The 24,798-nt window shown below is 38.8% G+C and overlaps 1 protein-coding gene across 1 annotated transcript in view; it reads right to left on the bottom strand.

Moving 5' to 3' along the window:
• The window catches only part of ADSS1 (adenylosuccinate synthase 1), a 31,035-nt gene extending 6,731 nt beyond the window's left edge, over positions 1 to 24,304 (bottom strand). The window contains exons 1-10 of the mRNA XM_049828480.1: positions 24,097 to 24,304; positions 9,633 to 9,735; positions 8,121 to 8,183; positions 7,321 to 7,371; positions 6,915 to 6,981; positions 5,653 to 5,760; positions 5,216 to 5,297; positions 4,145 to 4,271; positions 2,799 to 2,953; positions 1,471 to 1,595 (exon numbers count right to left, since the gene is read on the bottom strand). Coding sequence (XP_049684437.1) covers positions 1,471 to 1,595; positions 2,799 to 2,953; positions 4,145 to 4,271; positions 5,216 to 5,297; positions 5,653 to 5,760; positions 6,915 to 6,981; positions 7,321 to 7,371; positions 8,121 to 8,183; positions 9,633 to 9,735; positions 24,097 to 24,279 — 1,064 coding nt within the window. The 5' untranslated portion in view covers positions 24,280 to 24,304. The remainder of the gene's footprint in view (positions 1 to 1,470; positions 1,596 to 2,798; positions 2,954 to 4,144; positions 4,272 to 5,215; positions 5,298 to 5,652; positions 5,761 to 6,914; positions 6,982 to 7,320; positions 7,372 to 8,120; positions 8,184 to 9,632; positions 9,736 to 24,096) is intronic.
• Between the last annotated feature and the right edge of the window lie 494 nt (positions 24,305 to 24,798).

The following is a 24,798-nucleotide window of genomic DNA, read 5'->3' as shown; positions in this document are numbered from 1 at the left end:
AGTTTAATGAACCTTTTTCTTCTTGTGAATGAACACACTGGAACACAAAAATGGAACCTCAAAAAGACACTGTAGTATTCACTGATCAGAATAAAACTGCATTTTAAAACTAGTAAAATTCTCTAGAAACAATATGCCAGACCTTGCTGGTAAAAATATGAGTAGCTAAGGATTTAGACATACATTTAGGTATGTACATAATAGTCCATGCTATATGTGATCAGTAAGTATATGATGAATGCAATGATTAAATGAAAAGGCCTTTTGGGAAAGAAGCAGCACGGAGCCAGTTCTTCAACTTTTTTGAAGTTTTTATCTCGCCATGTGTTTTTAACTGTCACAGTTGCCAGAAATGACATAGTTTTGTTGATAGAAGCGCAGTAATTGTATAGAACTGAAATGGAAGGAAACATAATGCCTTCCTAATACTATTTTCACATAAACTAGAGCTACGTAAGCTAAGGCAAAATATAAATCCAAGTAAAAAAAATATTTGAAAAACCTTCTGATAAATTAATGAACAAAGATCATTGTTCCTTTGTAACATTAGTAGCATAAACAATATTAAGTCTCAGTTTGTAAGACATTAAAATGCCCAAGGCCATGTGTTTGCATATATGAACAAGTTTGCCTGAATGCATGAGTAAGTCTACACTTTACATGAACAAAACTGTAATGAAACTTTTGCAACTTCTTCTGAAAACACAGATTGGTAATTAGTATAAATTAATGGCTTGTGATCGTTACTAGCATTTTAGCATTAGACATAAGCTAGCTTGATGGTATTATGGTCTTGAACAGTTTCTTTAGACAGTCACTTTTCCTTTAAAATGTCAATTTAGTATATATTTTTAATTATAAAATAATTTATCAACCAAGTAAGTCGCTCAGTCCCAAAGAAAATAAAACTCAGCCCATTAAAAGCAGAATTTATAACATAATAATAGACCACATCTTTGTAAATAAATGAACCTGTAGGGACTGGAATGAAAGCTGTGCCAGTTGCTGTGCGCGTTGTGTCATCCCACTTAATTCACTTAAAGAGGCAGTGGTTCCAAATGATACAGAATTGGTGCTACAAGTATGATCCACTAGAGCCAACCAAAGCTCAAAGCCAGCAGGTTTTAGATCGCGACGTAAGTCAGTGTGAAAGCACTGCACCAAGAACTCTAGAGCAACTCTTAAAAAACTGATACATTGGTCCAACCTACATTTGCCATCTGATGTAAACAAAGTGAAAACATGTATGAAAAAAATCACTATGATGTTGTAAATCACTTGATTTGAAAAAAAAGTCAAAGGAATTAGATTATTATTAGCATTAAGACAATTCTCAGTTGCCCATTGTGAATTATTTTATTGCTTAAAATGTAACACTTTACTGGACTTATATTAACGTTACCTACATATTTATTCTGCGAAGCACAAAATTATCACTTCCAAATGTAGCGCAAAATCTGTGATGCTTACGCAGTGAATCCGTTGATCATATGAGCATATTTCAAAATGACAAGATCTAACCAGCCACAACGTCTCTTTCTGCCTGTAGTTACTCCCCATTCATGGCCACGGGACTGTAAAAGATCTCCAATTTCCTAAAAGAAGACAGAAAAGAATGCTCATGGTATTTCACTGAAAAATAGCAGGAAAACAAATATAAACAAATACAGACGAATAGCAAAAAAATTATAGTTGTTCAATTCCAAGGCCTTTTTGTAGGAAAAAAAGAAAAAAATAATTAAGTTTTATTAGGAGGGGACTAAGGCAGAGAATAAAGCCCCTCATATGTACAGGATTTTTGTATTTCAATCACTAGTATTTCCAAAATACTTATTTAATATGACTATTTCATGTTCCAAGGAGACACTTTTCTTCCTTTTTCATCCGATAGGAAGATCTCCTTGACAATTCAGCCCTGGTTTTAATTTTGTTTGTGTTTATTTTCCTCACCTGGTCTTTTGGCATCTATTGTTTTGGGGAGCCAAGACTGTAAATGCCTGGAACAAGATCAATGCTTGTACAATGTCGAGGTCAACAGACTCCTTGACCATGCCTAGGGCTCCTAGGTTCTACCACAGAATGAGATTGCCAAGTGTTCCCTTCAGGCAGGCAGCATTTATAATGCATTAAAAATGAAGAAGAAAGAAACTTTACGCTCATGATTCATATAACTAAAGGATATCACCAATTCATTTGAGCCATTAGAAAAAGGATTTTAGTGACTAAATCCTTAAATTAGACCTGGATCACTGACCTGGAGATTGCTGTGTGCATAGCTCATAATCAATACCCTGAGCTTTCTAGTTTCTTGATAATGAAAATACAACAGACAGTTTAAAAGAATCAGAATCCCTCCCCTTCTTCTTATTGATCAATTTGTGCATGACTGGCTGATGCGCATACCACATTTATTCTATAAATCACACAGAACACAGGCTGTTAAGCACAGAAGTTGTATCTTGTAATTTAAGTTTTCCTGTGATGCACTGACAGTTCCAGCCTACAACAAACTCTCGCCACTGAAATGAGACTAATGTTATTACATAAAATGATGAAATCTATTTTCACATCATTCATTACAGCAGAAGTGTGGTCACCATGATATAACATCATCACATTTGTGTTTCTCTCCTCTGAAGAAAAATACCTTAAGTTTATAATGTACTTCTCTCTTCATGAGTGCAATTGCTTGGCATTATTATTAAAGTGCTTATTTATCATTTGTATACCCTTACCCCATTCCATTGACCTTGTTTTTTGGCAACTGTATATATTGCATTTTGTAACATTAAACCTACATTAATCTGCTCAGTGGGGAAGGCTCCAATTCCCACCCGAGTAGTATATGCCTTCACCACACCGTACACATCACCGACATGCTGGGGAGGAACACCAAGTCCAGTGCATACACCACCTACGGTGCAGTTCGATGAAGTCACGAAAGGATAGGTGCCTGTCAGAAAAACAACAGCACAACCCTGTTTCAGCAATGATGAGAAACAAAGACCGATTTTCCTTTATGAGTTGAAAGGAGATTTTCACCTGTATATTTGGCCTTAAATCTAAACTCAAACAGCAGCCAAAGAGCAGGGCAAATTCTTCTTACTACATATCCCCATTTTGTTTTTAAGAGAACAAATTAAGCTGTTCTTCCCCAAATTGCTTCCTCTTGTAGGGAATAATATGTATTTAGATTGCTACAGCTACACAGAAACCCCTCAAAATGAAGGATTTTTTCCACTCAAATAGCTGACTCACCCTGGCAATTTGTATAAGCATATTATTAGTGAGCAAGAAGTTCAGACAGACAAATAAGAAAATATCCTACTTTCTTATACTTAAGGAGGTATCACGCATGTGCTATCTGTCCCAATGCGTAAGCTTTTCTGCATTCATCCTTTGAAACTTTCACTGAGAATTGCCCACAAGGGAGAAGTTTAAAAGCATCTCAATACTACTTGATCTATTCTAGGATGCTGCTGCTGTGTAAATGTTTTTTCACTGTCCTGTGTATCACAGAAAGTATTTCCGCTACATCCACGGAGAGCCTGGTGTAAAGGTCACGGTCTGACATTGCCAGTCCTCTACACAAGTAGCTCTGAGTATCTGCACCAAATTTTCTAAGTCTTAAAAGGTTATTCATGAACTCTACACTGTGACTCTGGATTGGAGAATCTCTTCAGTTCTTCATTTCATCTTCATGGAGACCTAAGTGGTTTAATTAACCTTTGGTAAGAGGGCAGAGCAGAGATCAGCTGAGGAGGCTAGACTTACAGGTTATCCGTACCAGTTTAATCCTCCCTTCACTGCAGAGGAATTACCTCAGCAGAACTGTAATGGGTGCCTGGAATGTATGGCAATGTGCACACACATTTAGAAGTAATAAAGACAAGAATATCTGCAGTGAAACTGCAACTCCACTGGAATAAACTTCAGTAAAAATCAATATTTAAACCCTAAGCACTTAATCCTGTTAATGATACAATCTCCGGCTTACTGTGCTTTACTTCTGGGAGATCTGTTTCTATTAAAGGAAAGACTATTTTGTTTCTCTATTTTTCTGAGGTTTGCAAAGCTGATATAAATACAAATCAAAATAAAAGTAATCTCTTAGGAGTTAAATTGAGTTTAAAATTTAACTTACCAAAGTCAATATCAAGTAATGCTGCATTGGCTCCTTCAACAAGGATCTTCTTTGGGGAGCCATGAAGAGCTTCATACATAAAATACACACCATCTCGAACCATGGGCCTTATTTTTTCAGCATATCCCTGCAAATTTGAGTAGAAATGTCAGCTTCCCCAGGCAATAGCTGGAAGTAGGGAACACTGTGCTCACTTTTGAAACACGAAACATACAAATAACCTCAATAGCTGTGTTTTACCTGAAAAATACAACCATTAGCTTATATTCTATTGAAAACAAATCAATGATTGATTCACATAAGAAAACATGACTTGTTATGGCATTAGAATGCCACAATTTCTGTACCATTTCTATTCACAGAGATGTTGTATACCTACCTCATTTTGTTGATAGTCTCTCTATAGTGTGTCTATAGTCTAGACACACTGAGAGTGGGACTTAGAAATAGCACAAGCTCCAAAAGAAAAAAAAATAAAAATCACTACCCACGAACATTAAAAAATATCTTTAAAGGTAGTGTGTCAGCTCTGAACAAGTACCAGACAAAACTTGGGAAAGGTAAGATATTTTTTAGCATCCTCTTTTCTTACATATTCATCGAAGAACATGTTTTACCAGCAGCTCTTCTGAATTTATTTATGAACAGACATTTTTCTTGTAATACCAGCATCTTGAAACACAGCTTCCACAAACAATTCTTCAGTAAGCATGGAAGTCTCTCAGACAGACTAGATCAGTTATGGCTGGAGACTGCTAACTGCAAGTGTCACTCTGTGTCCTCTTGGCTATTTTAATGCAACAGTTATTTTATGTCAAAAATGTTATAGGAGAATTAAATCATCCACAAAACTTATTTTAATGCCCACAAGAAGAGAATATTCTATTAAGAAGCATAGCTACTGCTTATTGAAAGGTTTTATAACAATGAAGATACGCATTTTTTAATTTAAATTAATTAATTAGTTTAATAAGTAGTAGTTCTGGTACACTTCATTTTTAATTAAATATTACTGTTTTCTTCTATACTTTCCCTGAAACTGAACAAAAAGTACAACTGTTAAATTCTTACCTTTAGCTTTTTCAATTGTCCTTCTACATCTATTTCCAATGTGGGAAACATTGACTTGTATTGTTGTGCCAGATTTTTAAATCTGTAAAATATTGAAATCGTATCTATGAAGAACATACTTAACGTTGATAGAACCTTTGGCAAGAACTCAGTTTATGTTATACACAGTATATACTGAGAGCTACAGGGAGAAAATACCCAGAACTTTGATAACCCAACCAGTGTATTTCCCAATGTACAAAATTACATTTTAAATTATGAGAAACTCTGTGAGGTGCAGGAAATATACACACACATTCTTTCCAGTTTTCTTCTCCTTCTAGACAATTTATATACAAAATTCAGACACATATTTAAAAACGTCTCCTTAAAAGCAAATCTGTCAGCCAAAATGTATCGCTCTTTAACATAATATTTAGAAATGGAAATAGTTGTACCTGGAAGAAAATTCATCAAAGTCAGAAAGGAGGTCACAAATTCGAAGGCCTGTTCGTGCAGCTTTGGAAGAATATGTTGGTCCAATCCCCTTCTTTGTTGTGCCAATACTAATAAAAATAAACCCCACCAAACATGTATAAATATATGCAAAAATATGCTTTATGCTAAATAATTTTATTAAAGCTCTTCAATACACCACATACTGGGTAGGAGGTCTGAGACTTTCAAAAATAACTAAAGTTCTATAATACTAAATATATAGCAACTTTCATGGTTCAGTGGATTTGCATAAGTATTGGTAATATTCATGGTGTGCAGTAAAGCATTAAGCCTTGGGTCTGGCTGACATAAGCTTAGTTGAAACATATGTGCATATATACATATATTATACAGTAATCATGGTTACTATACTATCCTGTGGCACTACTACATCCCTTACCATAAACAATAGGAAACAAATGCCATTTTCACATTTTCACAGTTGCAGCACTGCCTATAGTTGTAAACAACAACCAGTTCTGTGAGTGATCAAACTGGTTTCCTATGGCTTTGGCATTATTCATACCACCTCTCTCCCTATGAACCGTTGCAGTCTTTACCCTGATGAGGATAAAAATGAAACTGCTTCCCTACCTGCATGCCTATTTTCATATGCATTTTAGAAATTTTGAGATCTCTATTTGTATGTGAAGTTTGGCTGAAATTGTCCAATGGGTTCAAAAACTAATAGACTAACAGAGAGAAAAATACAGTGTGTTCACATAAACCTTTGTTCTTTCAGAAGCCAAAATAACGAGGTATGAATAGTTACATACTGTGCTAAAGTCTAAGATTAAAATTAAAATAGAAACTAATATCTCCATGAAGTATAAGTGAATATGCAATAAACGATTACAAGTGTGGAACCTAATTGCGCCAACACTTCAGACCTGATTCAAAAGAGCATCACTAATCTGATATTAAACTGGATTGGAAGCATCATTTTAATGGAAATGAGTTTTGGGGATTTGGTAGGTATTTCAAAATGTCTCTGTATGCTGCGGAGAACTGGAAAACAGAAATAGGTAGGAATTCATACCCTGCCTTTTCAGTAATACCTCAGAGTTTGTTCACTAACATAAGTAGGAGCAGAACAGAGTCACAGAACTAGTAACACCAGCAAGGCTCATTAGAGATACATTGCATTTCTGTTTTCCAAAATTACACCAATTTTTCAAATTTGCATAATTATTAATGAAATGAAGGTGCTGAAAATACTTACTTTTTTCCTTCTTGTGCTTGACGTTGCACTTCCTGGAGCCCATCTACTGCCTGGTGAAAGTCAAACACTGCAATGGAAAAACAAATGGACATAGTGCGAGACCAAAGGAGAAAAACATTCTTTAAATTGGAGACATCTATAATTTCAAGACAAAGTTCCTTTGTTATAACTGATAGTGCACAGGCTTCCTCATGTGAAAACAGAGCAAGTATTCCTTAAACATTGTGAAAACACGTAAAACATCACTCTTCAGTGGATACAAATACCATTATTATGCTTCAGATACACAACATATAAAGAAGCTGTACTAGGTCAAATACATGACTGCTCTGTGGAGTAATAAGGTAGTTTAGTACCATGAGCTAAGCAGTCATTTTGATTTTTTCCCCCTTCAATCATCACTTACCTATATGTGCTCTATCTGATATAATTAGTCTTTTCTCCCAGTCTTTTAAACCTGTCAGAAGACATAAAGTAGGAGATTTGCTTTTAGTTTTTCTATGTCTTTCTTCTAATTTATATAGCTTCTTGTTAAGAAGACTGTAGACAAAATGGGTAAACTATAAGTGAATATCAAATAACAGCAATATTTTTGTTAATAAACTTTTCTCATTTTTTACTTTTTCAGCTTTCTCATTTTGATAGGGACAAAGATACTCACCACTTCTTCCTAGCCCAGAATGCTGTGGCTTACACACACTTCTTATTTTAAGGAAAGATTCTTGTTTAACTCACTCTATGGTGAATCACTTGAACTCATTTGTGCCTCAGAGAATAAAGAATTTATATATATAGAATCATAAAAGAATTTAAGAAGGGACCTTAGAAGGTCATCTGGTCCAAAGCCTCGCTCAGAGCAGAGCCAACTGAGTTTATACTTGGGCACAGAAATGGGGACACAGAAACTCTGGATTAAATCATCTCAGTTTGAGGTCAAAGGCAGCTTTGCCACACACCTTAGGATTTTATTTTCTATCTAATGTGGCATCTTATGCCGTAAAATTCCCTGAAAACCCAGGAAAAGTTTGCTTTCGAAAATCTGTATGAAAACTACAACACAATTCAACATTTTAAATACTGTCTTCCTCATTATTTGAAATCCAGAATGTTATTGCACTGAATATTTATGGTCAGAAACAAAGGCTTAAAAATCCCTTCAACCTGGCTGCCAATATAAGGAAAAGTTAAAAATTATTTGATACAAACCTTTCTTTTCATTCTTTTCAGCTTCTTCAAACAGGCCTGGTAAATGTATAACCACTCCATTACCTTTGGGAACATAAATGATGTATTTTAAAGCAAGAAATAAAATACGCCTTCTTAGGATGTAAGGCATGCAAACACTTGCTGTCTGAAATTTTATTTCAAAAGTAAGACTAATCTTCTCACATTTCTCACAAAGTAATCTCGAGAACTTTTTGGATAAATACTCATTTTGGGTAAGCAGCTACAAGCCTGCTAAAATCAGAAAAACAAAGAGCTTGCTTGTTTTAGATGTGAATGCTGGGCCTGCTCTGAAGCCAGCTGAGGTAAGCGGATTCTTGTCTTTGTTTGTGGTGGACTTTGTACCACAACTTCAGCCTCGATTGTTCACTGGTAAAAGCTCAAAGAAGTCCATGGCCTTAGAACACTGACAAGCCTGTGTGACAATATTTAAATTTTCTTCAATATTCACGTATTTGTTTTAAACTCAGTTCAGACTAGTGCTGAAATACGTTAGCAATGCCTTCTCCCTGCTTTTGAGCTACAATATAGAGTCCACAAGCAATACAGAGCATTACTGATGAGGCGTGGAGGATTAGTGATGTAGTGGGCTGGAAACAGCTGCTGCTTCCTTCTTGAGAACATCAGAAATGCATGCAAGAGCCTGTCTCAGCCTAGTTTTAGGATAACTTAAGTTATAGTCTTTATTAACTGGCAAGGGAGCAAATAGGAAAGCAAAATGATACACCATATTTTGCAGAGAGAAAAAAAATGTGTCATGTATTTCAATCATCCATTTGGAAATTATCAAATGAAACAGAACTGAAACTCCACGACTCACTAAAACTTACACTCATGTCTTGCACATTCTGTATACATTTTTTCTGTCAGAAAGAATCACCATTTTGGACAAGTAAAAGTCTTAAATTTGCCTGTCACTTAAATATGAGTTTAACTTCCAGTAAGCAATGCAAACTTTTCAGTGATGCCATCTACTTTGAATATCTTTACAGTGAAATACAACATCACTTTAAACAGCTGGTAAAGTGAACAAAAAGGAGACTGGATGGTAACCTTCCAAGCAGAGCCCTGTATCTTAGGGTCTATTTCTGGAAAGTCAATAAAGACATGCCAGAGATAAATTATATTATTTATTTAGCCTAAGTGCCAGGTTTTGTGTCCTAAAAGAATAGCATATATATATTTCTGAAAGTATAAAAGGAGTGTACAAGTAGAGGGTGGGATCCAAACTTGTACCATAAAGCATAAGAAAGAGCAATGTGATAGAAAGAGGGGGTTCTTACTTTCAGTTTTCTAGTAGCAGAAACTAAACTGACACTGAAATTAGAATAACTCTTCATGTTAAAGCAACAGTGAAATAAAAGTCAAACAGCTGAAGCTAAAGCAAATCTGACTGTCACCTACATGTTCTTCTTTGCTTGCTACTATAAAATGTGGTTGCACCTACACATCATGTAATGTTATTCTATTTAACAAGTTCCAAAATTGTCTTACCAATAAAAGAAATTGCCTTTGGATTAATGATGCCACTAGGAAACAGGTGAAAATCATATTCTTTCCCATCAACAACGACAGTATGGCCTGCGTTATTCCCGCCCTGCAACAGAAAGAAACACCTGAAGATTAATGGTCTCATACCACCACTCTAAACTCTTAGCAGATGATTTGACATGATCATCTCTTTTCCTTTATACATTCATGTCTTAGGTCACCAATTTCTCCACCTTATGGTTTCTTCAGACACTGTAGTATTGTAAAAAGGGCTCAGAGAGTACAATTAGGGGGCTGACGGATTTCAGCAGGACCATGTAGAATTACAAAGCAGAACGATACCACAGGGGTCAAGCCAGGACTGGGGCAGAGCAATGCAGGAGCAGTGGCAGAAGCTAGAAGATAACTGAAGCTTTCGGGGAACAAAACCGGATTGAACTACCACCCACAGAGTCCTGTCTCTGACCTGCCTAAGCAAGCCCATCCTTTTTGGGCATCTTCTGTGCATGGTCATTTCTTTTGAATGGAAGCTCTTCCTGCCTGCCCACCCACAAACAGCTACTGCTTCTCTAGGAGTCCAAGATGGAAGGCATATATAAAGTTGGGAGCACGTGTAGTCTTTGCAACTCCACAGAATCTCCCTGTCAAGGGACAATCTTCCTAGTTACCACCACCACCACGTTATGGAGCACTTCATACCTTACACAACCATCTACCAGACCTGAGAATGGGAGATGGTGTTTTCCTCAAGAAACTGATTTTTCATGAATGGCTTCAAAAAGAGAACGATGAGACAACACACAAACTTGGGAAGAGGTGAGTAAATGAAGGTCATGAGTTGACTTGAACCAAAAGAGTTTTAAAACTTAAAGGCCCAGTTTTCTCCACAAGCTTAATGTTTGTTGCTGTTCTGTCATGATGTAACTTTATCTCCTATTGATAAGGATGAGAAATCTGACCGCTTGTCTGCTCTGGTGCTGCAGGCCTTGCAATTTCCAAAATGATTACAAATCTTCATGGATTTGATATGAGGTCTGAATGATGTAGAAGTGTCTAGAATGAGGGCATCTACTGGAAAGGAGAACTGAGACTGTCACCAGTAATTTGCAAATAACAAAGAGTGTCGGCTGAATGAGTGGAGTTGTTACATGAAAACTTTGAGAAAGAACAGTCACTTACAAAAATTAATAATATAACACATGTGCTTCCAGAGTTTTATTTACTCTTCATTTACTCATTTGCCCATTTGATTGCATGTAATATACAGGAAAATGGCAACTGACATTCCTTTCAAAATATGGATATATGCTGAAACCCAACATTAAGAAAGTAAAAGCTACAGGTTATAAAAAAACCCACAAGTTTTTTTAAGCAGTGGGATGGAGGAAAATATTAAGAAATATGCTTTTAAATATGACAAAAGTAATTCTTGTGTTTTGGAAGATCTGAGCTCAACAATGAAATGTAAAGAGATAACCTGTTAAGGGAGAGTCGAGTAGGAGTTGTAACACAGAAACTGGTGCACACACATATTTAATTTGATTTGGCAAACTGCTGGGTAGCTCATCCTTGGGCTGGAAAGGACTCCCAAGCATCTTGCTAATGCAGTTATAACTTGTCCAGAGAATCCTGAAGAAAGCAGGACCATCCTGTGTATTCAACTTGCCTCCCAGATATAAGAAGCCAGTTGTAGGAACCTGGATCTAGTTAAAGGTACTGAACTATCTAGCAGGCTAATAAATCATGTAGGAGACTCCTTTACATGATATTTAAGAGGTCTGAGACTGGATAGATTGCACTGGTTGAAACACTAGTTTATTTTATTATAGCAGTATCAGGCTTGAGAAAGAGGCTAATAACTTCTGAGACAATCAACTTTCGTCTTCTGCTTGCCTATAGACGATGACAAAATGGAAACTTTAAAAGAATTAACTCCATCATTTAACACTGATTTGATCTCTACTACAAACAACTTTCACGTTTCCTGAGAAAATGGGGAACCAGGCTCCTTCAAAAGTATTTGTTATCACTAATACTATAGTTATATTCTGCTTTTCTTAATCAACATGAACAAATGAAATCAAGCTTGAGGACTCGCAATCTGAGATAAAAGCACTCCTAAATTATAATCAGAAGTGTTTTCTTGTATCCTAAAAGTTTAGAAGGTGGGATATACCAGTATGAGAACGTTTATGAAAGGTAGTTTATGCTTTTGGAAATTTTCCTGAACAAGTGATACCCAGACAAATGCTCTCTTTCTTTAGCAAATGCTTGAAAAGGGACATTAATCAATCAGTTGTGAAAGCTGGCATACATAAAAAAATGCTGAAGTACAGAAACATCAGCAGATATGATACAACCTTTAATTGCCAAAATCTCTGAATCCACTTTCAGTTCCTCTGGACAGACAATATAAATCAAGAATTCAGTGACAGACCTTATAAAATAGCACTTCCCTAATTTAAAGCTAGTGCTGACAGCTCTGGAACTGGTTTTGTGCATTGCTCATGTTGGTCTGCATTTCCTAAACAAGTGTATTCTGAGTATATTTTTACAGCTCAATTAATTAAATTTTTACAGTTATAATTAAAGTGGTAACAGAACACTGAATTGCCCAGCAGAAATGACCAAACTTGCAAAACATACTGCTGGTCTGATGAGACAATTTGTTTATTTTCTGGTCATCTCAGTAATTTCTCACATTCAGTTTCATAGATATTCTAACAGCATATTGGCAGTCTAATAGCTCAGATATTAAAGATACCTAGTCCTTTTCTAATTTACTTGAGTTCTGAAAGTCAATATAGGGTCTGTATGAGCCACTTCTTTTTCTAATGAAGTATAAGGGGAACCTAAAATCTTGTATGGGCTTAATCTGAAGATAACATGATTGAAAGTGCAGAGAACTACCCGCTACACTGCAATCATGTAAGCTCCCTTCTTTTCCTCAAATGGTATTTCATTGAAGCGGTGTCAACACTAACACACCTAGTGACAGTATTCTCTGGGCCCTCAGGATGCTTCCACTTGGATCAAGAGACCTCTGGTGTCTCTGCTTGGCCCTTGCTTCAAGTGCAGCTCTGCATAATGAGCTTCCATTTAATGTCCAGACCCAGCTCACAGAATCTCTGCTGTGCACCACTGATCTCACCTGAATTTTATTTACCTTTCATCTCTAGAGTTGGTATCTGCCACCTTCTGTGCTTCTTCAAAAACTTCTCTAACAAAGGGAGTGGTAAGGCAACAACTTCTGACAGATTAACCACCAGTGCCACTCTGGCATTATCTGCATTGCAAAATGATGGTATGACCAGAAATAACAATTAGCATTCACTTCAAAAATCTGGGAAGCCTGGGCATTCCCATTAAACTAGTCTGGTGTGGGAAGTTCTGTTCCCAGGAAGGAACCACTAGGGCAGCTGCTGAAGCTCCAAAAGGCTAAGAGTGCAACCGGGATGACAGCAGCGTCTTGAACATTAGCATCCACTTCAACCTAAAACCTTCCTTACTGCTCCTGTAGTGATTCCAACATGTTCAGCAGCACTTGCGCCCCTCCTGTTAAACCACTTTAATCTCTAGTGACTCTATTAAAACTGCAACAAATGCAGGAAACCTACCAGGTGCAGGTGATGGGAGCATCAATTACAGCAAACTGCAGGAATGAAGTGGGACTTGAGAACTAGAAAGTATTAAGCATGCCAAAGACAACCGGATAGGTATCTTACTATAGTAATAAAGAGACCTTAATATCATTTAGGAAGCTCATCTTCAGAGAGCACACAAAAATCCTTCCTTTGAGGCACTGCCTAGATACAGCAATACTTTTTGACTGTGCACCCATAACTGTTGTTCTTCGTATCAGCTATATTAAAGTTCCAGAGCAGATAAATGCTTGTTTCTAACAGTATTTGGTAGGTGTTGAAGTGCTTCACCTTTAAATCAGGCACCTAAGACAAAATAACTTTCATTGAAGTCATTCATAGCCTGCAGTGGAAAATCAGTATTCAGCCTTTTGAAAGTACCTACACTGCTTAACATATCAGTTTTTATTAACTTCAAAAGTGCTAGAAGTTGAGGCTCTAGTAACAGCATTAAATATGTATAATTTCAATATATTTTGCCTAAGGAATGCTCTATTACCTTGTGGTGCTGCAAGCTATGCCTCCTTTCTTCTAAAATCCAGCAGACCACCAGGCATGTGGTTTAAATTCAACCACCTAAAATGCCTGTCATTCCAGGTTGGAAAACAGACTTTAAGTTAATAGAAAGAGCTGCAACATGTTGTTCAACTCTTTAAAACAACAGGAAACATACCAGGCATTATTTTCAGAGGACAGTAATCCTATACGTTAAGGTTTGGGGGGGGGGGGGGAGGGCTGTTAATTATTTTTGAAGAATGTTTAAGTTGGACTCAGATAAAAATCGGATTTTTTTCTGGAAGATTTTAGTCTATATTTTCAGACTTCTAATAATCAAAGTGTAAAATTACATATTGTCCCAGTACCAGAATGAGCTAGAGGAACTTAAGCTACCTCAAAAAACATCCTAATGTTTTTTTCAGCACATTAGTTTATCTAAAAAGATGCATTTCCAAGCTTTTCATGTGCTGATCTGCTTGTGATACTGGATTCTTGCATTGAAGTGACGTACTTTGATTACCATTCCATAGTATGTGAACACAAGAACTGCATCAATACACTAAATTGAGAAGCTATTACATCTTACTAGCGTTAACAACTGTATGCTGGTATAAACACTATCTTTTAGGGAATTAATAATTATTATGAACAGGTTGGCAGAGGAGAACACATAGTCTTTACCTTTTTAGAACTTACAAAAAAGATGAAGAAACAAATCCACCTTCCAAAGTGCTCAGCCATTTAAAGGCTGGTGGTTTGTTTTGTATTGTTTTTAAAATAATCTCTTTATTCTCTGCAGTTGAAACATCCCAAGCTAGAAACAGAATTTCTATTCAGAGCAGTGGTGAGGCTGTTCAGTACCTGCAGCAGGAACTCCTTCCTCCCAGCTAGCCTTATGATACATGTTTGAATAGGAATGAAATGTGTCCTGATGCTCAGATGTGTTTCTGCCTGCTCTTACCAGCCAGGTTGTGTGCAGGAGACTGCATTCTGCATATGTGGGAGGAATGTTTCCAGATGGTCTGCTGGTTTCCACTGGTTAGCACATCTTTCAGTTGCTCAGTGCTCCCCACAACGCCTAAACGTAACTTGATCAACTAGATCGATATGAGAAATCATCAGAGCACATATAAAATGCCTTAAAACTTGATGATAGTTTCAAACTGTAACTAGAGGATGAACACAAAACAGGTATGTTTCTGAGGGGTCCCACAGTGATCTGTCCTCACCCTCTTCCAGTTAGCAACATTAATCAATGCAATGGGGAAAAAACAGAAACTTGTTATTGAAGATCTGCAGCCAACACAACTATCATTTGAGAGGTTTAACAGCAGTACGCAGCAGTCTGAGCTCCTTAGCCAACTGGTATATGCAGTGAATCTACAGAACATCATGACTATGTTTAGACTAAATGAATTAGAATCAAAAAGGTAGGCCAAACTTTGGATGGGAGATATCTATGCTAGGAAGCATGTGGAGGTGTCTGGACAGTTTCAGTATTGGCCGATATGCCTAAAGTGAACCTCGCATATATAAATGGGAATATCAAGTAGGAGTAGAGAGATTGTATTACCTCCCCTTTTGGCAGTGGTGCAACTGCTTCTAGAATACTGTGTCCTTGGTGCTCGGACACAATTACAAGATGATCTCCTCTGGCATTATAATCTATGAATTTATAATCTATGAATCGGAATACCAACTACAAACCAGCAGTTTGGGAAGTCTGCATCTGAAAACAAATGCTGATTCTTGTCTATCTCTTTTCATAGTAAGTGTCCCAGCTCTATTAATTCCATCCATTGATGAAGCAAAATATTTTCTGAAATTCAACTGCATCTGCAGGCCAAATACCTCTCATCATACTGTGAAACAGACTACAAAATACTTAAGTTTTCTTATCTGGATTCAGTAATTTTCTTCCATTTATAGCATTTCATGTGTGATTCTGAATAAACAAGAAGGAGCACTGTTACATAAATTGTTTCTTCTTCCTCTTTAAAATTTAATTAACGATGGCTATTTCTAACTTACATTAGCAACTGCCTGGAACTAACTTGAATAAATGTAGCTAATAAGTGTTACCAGCATAACTGGCTTTGACATGAACTTTATAATAATATAAATCCATTGCCTTTCACGGTATTTCTCGTGATTTACACCACTGTGAATGAGTTTAGAACATCATTGGTTTAAAACAAAAATATCCAACACACAGACAAATGCAATGCATTAAGTGCTTTGAACACTCAGACCCTTAGACACAATGTCACAAAATCACCTGTGTGTGAAAACTTTTGACAGGTAACTGAAAGTGCTGTACATTCCAGTTGGGAGGTTGCTGCCATAGGTGCTCATTATAATTTCCTTTACTGGAAGTTTTTTCTTGCTAATTTTTCCAGTTAAACTATCACCTGATAGCACCCAACTCGCCCCAACTCAGTTCCAAGAAGTGGGTCATAAGTTGTTGGGTTTTTTTCAAACCCAAGCCATTTGAAAGAGCTGGGTTAGGGAATAATCAGAAGTATACTTAGACCAGAAGAGCTGAGGGAGCAGTGATTTTTAAAGCTACGGTAGTGACAAAGGGCTGGAGTGAGTTCCAAGTATTTATCTCCTGACATCAGTTTGCATCAAATCTAGTTTGCCTTGCTCTCTTTCCCAAAGAATATATTTGCAATAATGGTTTCAAGTACGAACAACTCTGCACAGAACTGCTATGTCTGATTCCTGCATCTCTTCAAGTGTGCTCCTGCTGTGTCCCTTCTCACTGTCTCATAGAACGAACAAAATCCACAGGATCCCACCTTCCCAATCAAAATAGCGATCTCTTTAAAAACTCCTGAATTCCCACAGAAGGAGACCTTCTAAAGCCTAATGAGATAATTAGTATGATTATAAACACAAACACTCTTGAGAAGAACTGAGCAAAACTTTTGACCTTTTAAAGAAATACATAAAATTATTTCTAGCACAAGTATCAAAAACTGAAGCTTATATCATATTTTGCACTAATGTAGTATTTTTCCTTTACTACAAAGGAAAAGTGACCCTAACTTATATAGATACCTTGATCTTCCTAAGTATCTGAAAAATGCAACTGGAAAAGCCAGGCCTAATTCAACTCAGGTTTTAAACAGCAGTCATTGTAGGCAAACTAGACACTCTTAAACTGCAGTTATTTTCTCTCAAATTGGATTTAGTGTTTTGTCAAACCACATAAAAACAATATACTACAACAGACCACTACAACAAAACACACATTTAACTGCAGCAGAAGATGTAAAAAAAGTAATGAATTCAAGGTATATTGATAGAAAATGCTAAACTGGAAAAAGCATTCTGACTAATGTCAGCAGAATCCCAAAACAAAGGAAATCAAACATGAAAAACCTAGACATGTCTGCTCATCTTTAGTCCTCTCTTCTGAAGAAGTATAGTCATGTCCCTGTGGGAAGTAATATGATCCAAGGATATGAACATAACTTTTCTTATATCTGTAAACCAGTTAACAACAGCTAGTGAGTTACAACAGGAATGAAATAGAACAGATGTCATTTCAGCTTAATTTTCAGCTGCTTTCTTTTGATGCTTGTAGAGGATAATAAATTCATCAAGCTTTATAAAGGGGATTGAAAATTAAGCTTGCTTTCTTATGGAGATTTGGAAACTTTAAACCTGACCTTCTCATACAGTATTTATAATCCTGGTGGTCCTGACATGATCTCGCTGATGCCCAAAGGAGAGGCTAGTTTAAAATAGCAATGTCACCATGTTGTTCTAAAGCCTAAAATGATATAGTGTAGCATGTAAGTATGTATAAGCAAAATGAAAAATAAAATTTGGATAAAATACCTTATAAGTGACAGACTGCTACAAAAAAAATTTCCAATTTTGAAAGAGTGGAATTCTTTATAGTAGCTAAGGAAACCACTCACACTTAATGAACCCTCTCCTTTGTCAAATAGCAAAATAAAACCTACTTGCTCTTTTTCAGGGAAACTTGCAAAAAAATTACTTAGAAAGAAATATGCCTGTATCAATGTACATGTATGTGCAAATGGGATTATCAACCTTCCCAAACATTAGAGAAATCAAAACTGACAGTCTTGCAGTCACTGCACACTCATGACTCCAAGGTCATCAATCTCTTCACTGAAGATCATCAAGCAGTAAATCATTAGGAAATTAAAGTCTTTACATACTACTTTATCTTGTAGGGAGAAATTATACTAAATATCAGGGTTAAATCTCACTTAAAGGAGAGCAACACATGATACATACACACAGAGAAAAATAGTAGCCATCAAGCCCCTGTAACTCCACGTAATCATCACGTAAAACTGCCCTAATTTAACCCCCATTGCAAACAGTTCCAGCAGCCCATGATCAATAGGGACAGTCACAACAACGTGTGGCTGCTTTGCCCTGCCATGTCAGCAGCAAAACAGAGGAACAAAGGAAACCACCCTGTCTCGCACCTAAACCACTGAGAAAAACTTCTCGTCTGGCATTTCTGCCACGTTTGGTTTTTATTATTCAATCACTTGCCCACAGTATATTCCTTTGCATTCTTCAAAGCACCATTTCTAACATATATGGTATTTACTTTGCATTCATCAAAACACTAGAACAAGGAAATAAGGAAACTGGCAATAATATGCAAGTTATTTGTATCGTAAGCATTGGGCACACCCCTTCACCCTTTCCTAGGTTGTTCTTTATTATTGCAATGGTATCTCAAACACAAAATGTTGCTAGGCTTTTCTTACTGGTTAGTCCCTCTCAATCTTATTTGTTAACTTCCACTACATCAAGAAAACTTGCCATTCAACGTCCTTGGTGTATGACTTGGTTAAATCTCTTCGGTCCAAACGACTGCAAACTACTCAACCACAGAAGACCTTAACAGCAAGTTTTTCTGGTACCTTTTTCAACCTCCTCAGCTTTTCTTCAGTATTAACATCAACTATAATTTTTGTCCATCTGTCTCAAAAGATCAGATGATCCCTTTTTAAAACCAAAGCAATTCTTAATTTGAAAGCATACTGACTTGGGTAGAGGAAATGTTTTTAAAAGTGACTAGATATTTAGTGAAAAATAAAAGCACATTAAGGAACTTAAGGAATCTAATAACAGCTCTTCTTATTGCAGTCACATTCTTACAATTTGGTGTTGTTTCTTCAATGCCAGTTCTTAAGCGAATGCTGCTAACATCAGGCAGATTGTTTCCAGACTTCCAGAAGGCAGAAGTGTCACAGATCTGACACATCCAGCACTGCATTGGGCAACACTGTAACAGTAGTGCCAAATGAAGGCTTGAAAAATCATAAAAACTGTCTTGGACTAGTCTCTTCTGCTGAATCATTGTCACAGGTTTCGGTATGAATTGAAGGAAAGACATGCATTTATGCCGCAACTGTTTTCCCAATCTATTCAGTAACCAAGATCAAACCCACTGCAGGTAATGATTATTATCACAAGGGCTCTACTAATTTATTAGCAATATTTTTTGTATCCTTCACGCTCAGCTTTTGGAAAATCTTTTTCTTTTTCTTCCCCTTCAAATTTTTTATCAAATTGTTTATGGGCCATTTTCCTACAGTGCTTTTGGATGTTTTGTTGAAAAACAATTTATTACACAAGAAAACTTCATCAGGAAAGGCAGAATTGTTTACTCTTCATTACAATAGGAATTCCTAGACATTTTTGGCACACACCTAAATTATAAAAGAGGAAGTGTTTCATGAGTAATTTACCATTATTGGCAAAGATGCATGGTAATTCTCCTGCCATATATGACAAGACACGCCATTTCCTTTTCCATTCATACCCATACAGAACTGTTCAGTAAACACGTTCAGTGAAGTTATTATTACAAGTGTACCTTGCGTGGTCTTTGCTTAAGGAAACTGCTAGAACTGTATAACCACCAGCTGCCCCCAGGTAACTGTGAACTTACTACGGCAGTTCTATGTATGACTTTTTAGGAACAGATCCAGTTTAAGTGGTGCTTCTGGAGGTACATCACCTCGGCAGTTGTGACAGTTGACTATTTGTTTGATCATGCTCCAAAGCAGATCTGAGAAATTATCTAATTAAAAACCAGGTACATAAAACCAGTCACAAGATCTAGTTTTGAAGGCAGCCACACAACAACGTATGTGGTGATGTGAGAAATGTACAGCTGGAATGAGAGCTGCCACTGAAGAAATCACGATCCAAAGCCATGTTTTGAACAATGCCAAACCCCTCTTCATCAATATGATTACACGTATCCAAATTACTTAAGCTTACATTAGGAATTCTTGTTCTGTGACAACATGCTAAGAGGCTAGGTAAAAAGTGAACCTCCCTCTATGTATCTGATATTGTATCAGTTAAAAGCTTTTAACAAATGCACAAACTCTGTTTTTAAAGGAAACATCAAAATGAAACATCTGCAGACAAACTCTTTGATTGTACCCTTCCCTGAAAATAGACCAGGGATTAAAAGTATTGCACAGCATAATGTGACAGTTCAATGCCCCAGGAGGCCACAGTAAGAAAGAAGTATTAGCCTCTATCATTCTGCTTCTGAATGACTTTGCTTGCTGAAAGGGCAATTTAGAGGAAAAACATTCTTGATGTTCTCCATTAATAACCCGAACTTAGAGAAACCTACTTAGTTCTTTAACAGCCTTAAACTTCCTGTTGTTATTCATTTATTTAGAAATACCTTTTCCGCTTGTTTATATGGGTGCGCGTGCACCGGTGTCTCTAGTATTTTAATGAAAGCAGTCTGTGAAAAGTTTTGTTCAGCATCATCTGTGAGAATATCCAGATATCTTTTACCCTTATTGAAATATCCCCTTTAACAAAGAACGCTTCAAGTATACAGATTAAATGAAATCAATTACTTCGGGTGAACTAAGACTTCATATTTAAATATGTCACATATTTCAGTGTTGCTAACGTGAAAAATGAAGTGAATTATGGAGTGTACTGTCATTTGTTTGGATTTAGACTGTGTATAATTTAAGTACTGAGAAAGACTGAAACAACATGATCAATAAATTGAGACTCTTCAATTCATGTGAAATTAAATTTTGAAAGCTCAGTAAAATTAAGCAGGCTGGGGTTTTAATGCAGAATTTTCTTTATTTAACATATTCTGAAGCTTTGGCTGTGCCTGTGAAAGACTTCCTATTCCCATTTGCCTGCTTGCCTTTCTTTCCAGTATCCCAGGAAATACCATTTCATTTCCTCTGTAGCAATCCAGCTGTCACAGATTTTTCTCACGAAATCAACACACTAAAAATACTTGAGAAACATTTAATGAAAATTATTTCCTTTCACAGAAATATTAGGGAACTACTATTTTGAGAAAGCTCTTCAAACTCAAATTTGGCCCTGAATTGAAATTCTTATTCAGATGGGGGAGGGGGACGGGGGGGGACGGACACCCCACCTTTTTAAAAATGTTAGCTCAAAGAGTACCCTGCAGGGATGAAGAATTAACCTAGCTGAGACATTGTTTCAAAAGATTATAAACATCCCCCTTTCAGACATTATTTTCTAGCTTTCCCTACATACATTGTGCTGAGGAATAAAACAAGCTGTTGAACACCGTTTCCATCAACGTCTCAGAAAATGGAGTGGACAGGAAATAACATTGTCAACCATCATATTCTAAAACATAAAAAATTCCCTGTGGAAATTTTTCTGATATTTTTGCCAAAGTCTCGTCTCTAATAAGGGAGACCTTCAGTGTTTCTTGTTTAAGCAATCTCTTCTAGTCCCCAAGTGCTATTGCACTAAGAAAGTTTTTCTTTGTTTCTAGGAGGAATGTGAAGCAAGCAAGATTCTGGACCAAACACTGATGTTTTCCATGGCAATATGCAGCATTAATGAAGTCCCTCTCAAACTGATTATGCCTATAAGTTAATGACCGACCATTATCACACTGAGAGAACTCATCAGTACTGTCCACATGCTTAGATATGTGAATATCTTTACTAAACCTTAACAGTCCCAACTGAGTTCTAACAGAGGCAAAAAATCATACACCGTTATCTGCTTGCATGATTGGCTTTGAAAGTATGAAATATTAAATTATTAAAATGGCATCTTTTCAAAAAGCAGCCTCAAAATTGCCAAATGCACAAAACCCCCACTTAAGTATTAAAAAAAACCCACTTAAGTCATATAATTTTTGCTTCTCAAAAGTAAATGTTTACCCATATTTTACCTTTCAAAGGTTTTATATTCTTCCCTAAACTCTAATCCTGAAGATGCTTCCATTAAATCAGTATATTAGTAATCCTACCGTAGTCTCATACACACAGTGTGTGTGCACGTGTATCAGTGAACACTGTTCTGAAAAGAGCCCAGAGCTCTTCTAGATCCACCTGCCTTCCATCCATCCCGCTCTCATCATCAGGCTACAGAAAGATGATCTAGATGTGTCCACCAGCATATTAAACCATCTAAGCCATCTACCCTGTTCTTAACACACTAACCCTTCTGGCATGCACACACACAGAGTCCTGTATCCTTCAAAGGGTATTCTGAGGCTACACCTGGGGGCCATGCTTGCAAATTAGTTCTCTGGATGGACAGCAAATCCGTCCTGGAAGCAGCCTCAGGGCATCCCTCAACAGCGGGTCTAAAAGGAACCAGTATGACCTATTGCAGTAATAACAGTAAACCCATGAGAAAGCACTGTTTAACTGGGGCCTATATGAAATGCTCCTCCTCAGCTAAAACTTTTGTGGGGTTTTTTTTCCTCACCAAAGCAATTATGAGACCTGTGTTTAAATTCCTAGCAACACATTATTAGGGGAGAAGGAGGAAATAAAGATAGAAAAGCAGCTACAGTCCTGATAATACATATTCATTAGCTAACTTTTGCAGGGAAACTTCTCCCCAGGGTAATTCAAGACCTTGGGAGTTTAATGTCCCAATTGAAAATACTTCCTCCACCTTCTAAATAGTTAACTTGCATGACAACATTTATTTACATAATATACTTAATTACACAAACGTCCTTGGATTTATCATCTTGGATTCAGGGATATCTGTAGCTTTTCAGTAGCCATCATGCATTTTAAGGCAGGAGAAATTTCATGGTACGTACCAGCTGAGCCAAACTAAGCTGACTACTTACTACTGTGGTCACACAGTTTACAGGGACAACCGAACAGAGTATTAGCTGTATTGGTCTAATACGTTCATAACTAATGTTTGAAAACAGTTCTTTTAAAAGAAGTTATTACCGTGATTACTAATTTTTGTGCCTAATTTGGTTTCTACTAGGCAAATAGATCGTTTTAAGAATCCCTGCATTATATTCAATTCAAAAATACATATAAGCAAAGGTGCGTAAGATGCTCCTTTTTTCCATCAAACTGTTTAAATCTCATACTTTTACGTAACTTGTTTTCTCCATTTTACTCACGCTCCATTTAAAAAGTATTTTTAGAATAAACTTCCAGGCGTTTTACAGGGAACACAACCTGCCTCTCCAAAACAAAACAAAACAAAAAAGCCCCTGCAGTAAAACTTCGGAAAACTCATGATGTTTATTAGCAGCTGGACTTCAAGCCGGCTCATACCGTTTTTCTCCCGGAGGAACAACAAGCCCGGGGACACCAACCCCCTTTCAGACACCCTTACAGCCTCGCAAGCAGCTGACCCCACCCCAGGCCCCGGGGCTTTGCTTCCCAACACAACCCAGGGCCGAGAAGCGCCCGGAGCGCGGCCCCCCTCCGCCGGCCGGCTCACCCTCCCTCCCTCCCTCCCTCCCACCCCGGGCGGCGGGGGGCAGTAGCGGGTCCCGGGCCCCGGCAGCGCTGCCCGCCCCGCCCCGGGCAGACGGCCCCCGTGTCCCGTGTGTGTCCCCCCGTCCCCCCCCCCCCCGGCCTGCCGGCACCTCGGGATCTTGTGTCGCTTATCGTGAAGGGTCAGCTATTTATATTTATAGTTCGGGGCTTTTTCTTTCCGAGTGGCATTTCGAGGCGCAGGCGGGGAGGGTTGGGGGGGTACGGGGAGCCCAGCGGGGCGCGTTCGCGTCCCACCGCTCGCCGCGGGAGCGGGGACGGGGAGGAGGAATACGGAGCGGGGAGGGGAGGAAGAACACCAACGGGAGAGAGGAGCGGCAGGAGGTGAGGGCAGGCAGGCGGCGGGGGAGAAGAGGGAGCGCAGCACGGGAGGGAGAGGGGACCCGCGAGGGAAGGAGGGCGCCGGGCTGAAGGGAGCGGGGGTAAAGCGGGGGCCGAGGAGAGCACGAAACGCGGGGCGGGGAAGCGCCGAGGGGGAGCGGCGGGGCAGAGCCGGCCCGGCCCGGCACCCACCTGGCACCGGCACACAATGTCCGACTCGGTGGCCAGCAGGTCGACCACCTTGCCCTTGCCTTCGTCCCCCCACTGCGCCCCCAGCACCACCGTCACTTTGTTACCGCCCGGCTCGCTGCGCGCCCGCTTGAGCCCGCCGCCGGGGTGGCTGCTGCGGTCGTTGGACGCCCGGGTGCCCGACATGGTTGGGAGGGTGGCTGGAGCCGCCGCCTCGCTCTGCCTCGCTCCCCCGCCGGCGCCGAGCCCAGCCCCCTGCGCGCTGCCCGCGCCGCGCCGCCGCCGCCGGCCTTTAACGGCGCCGCCGCCGCCCGCCCCGCGCGGCGCGCTGACGTGCGGGTCCGGCTGCCCCGCCGGCCTCGGCCGCCCCGCCGCCCCCGGCCGCGCGGGCGTACCCACACGCGCACGGTCTCCACGCGCAAGGTCTCCACAGGCACGGCCTCTCACACACACGCAGCCTCACACACGCACGCGCGGTCTCCGCACACACACACACACACACACACACACACACACACGGTCTCCACACACGCACACACGCAGTCCCCTCACACGCGCACACCGACCTCTGAGGGAAGGGGGGGCTGTGGCGCTGTGAGGCGAGCGCAGCCCTGAGGCAGGCGTGTGACAGGGGCAGCTCGGAGGGACGTGGGCCTGTGTCACGCGCTTGTCTGAGGCAGCCGGGCCTGTGGCACGGACAGACAG

The sequence above is a fragment of the Accipiter gentilis genome, chromosome 25 (genome assembly GCF_929443795.1).
Source record: "Accipiter gentilis chromosome 25, bAccGen1.1, whole genome shotgun sequence".
NCBI lineage: Eukaryota > Metazoa > Chordata > Aves > Accipitriformes > Accipitridae > Astur > Astur gentilis.
This window is presented reverse-complemented; position numbering and strand designations above follow the sequence as displayed.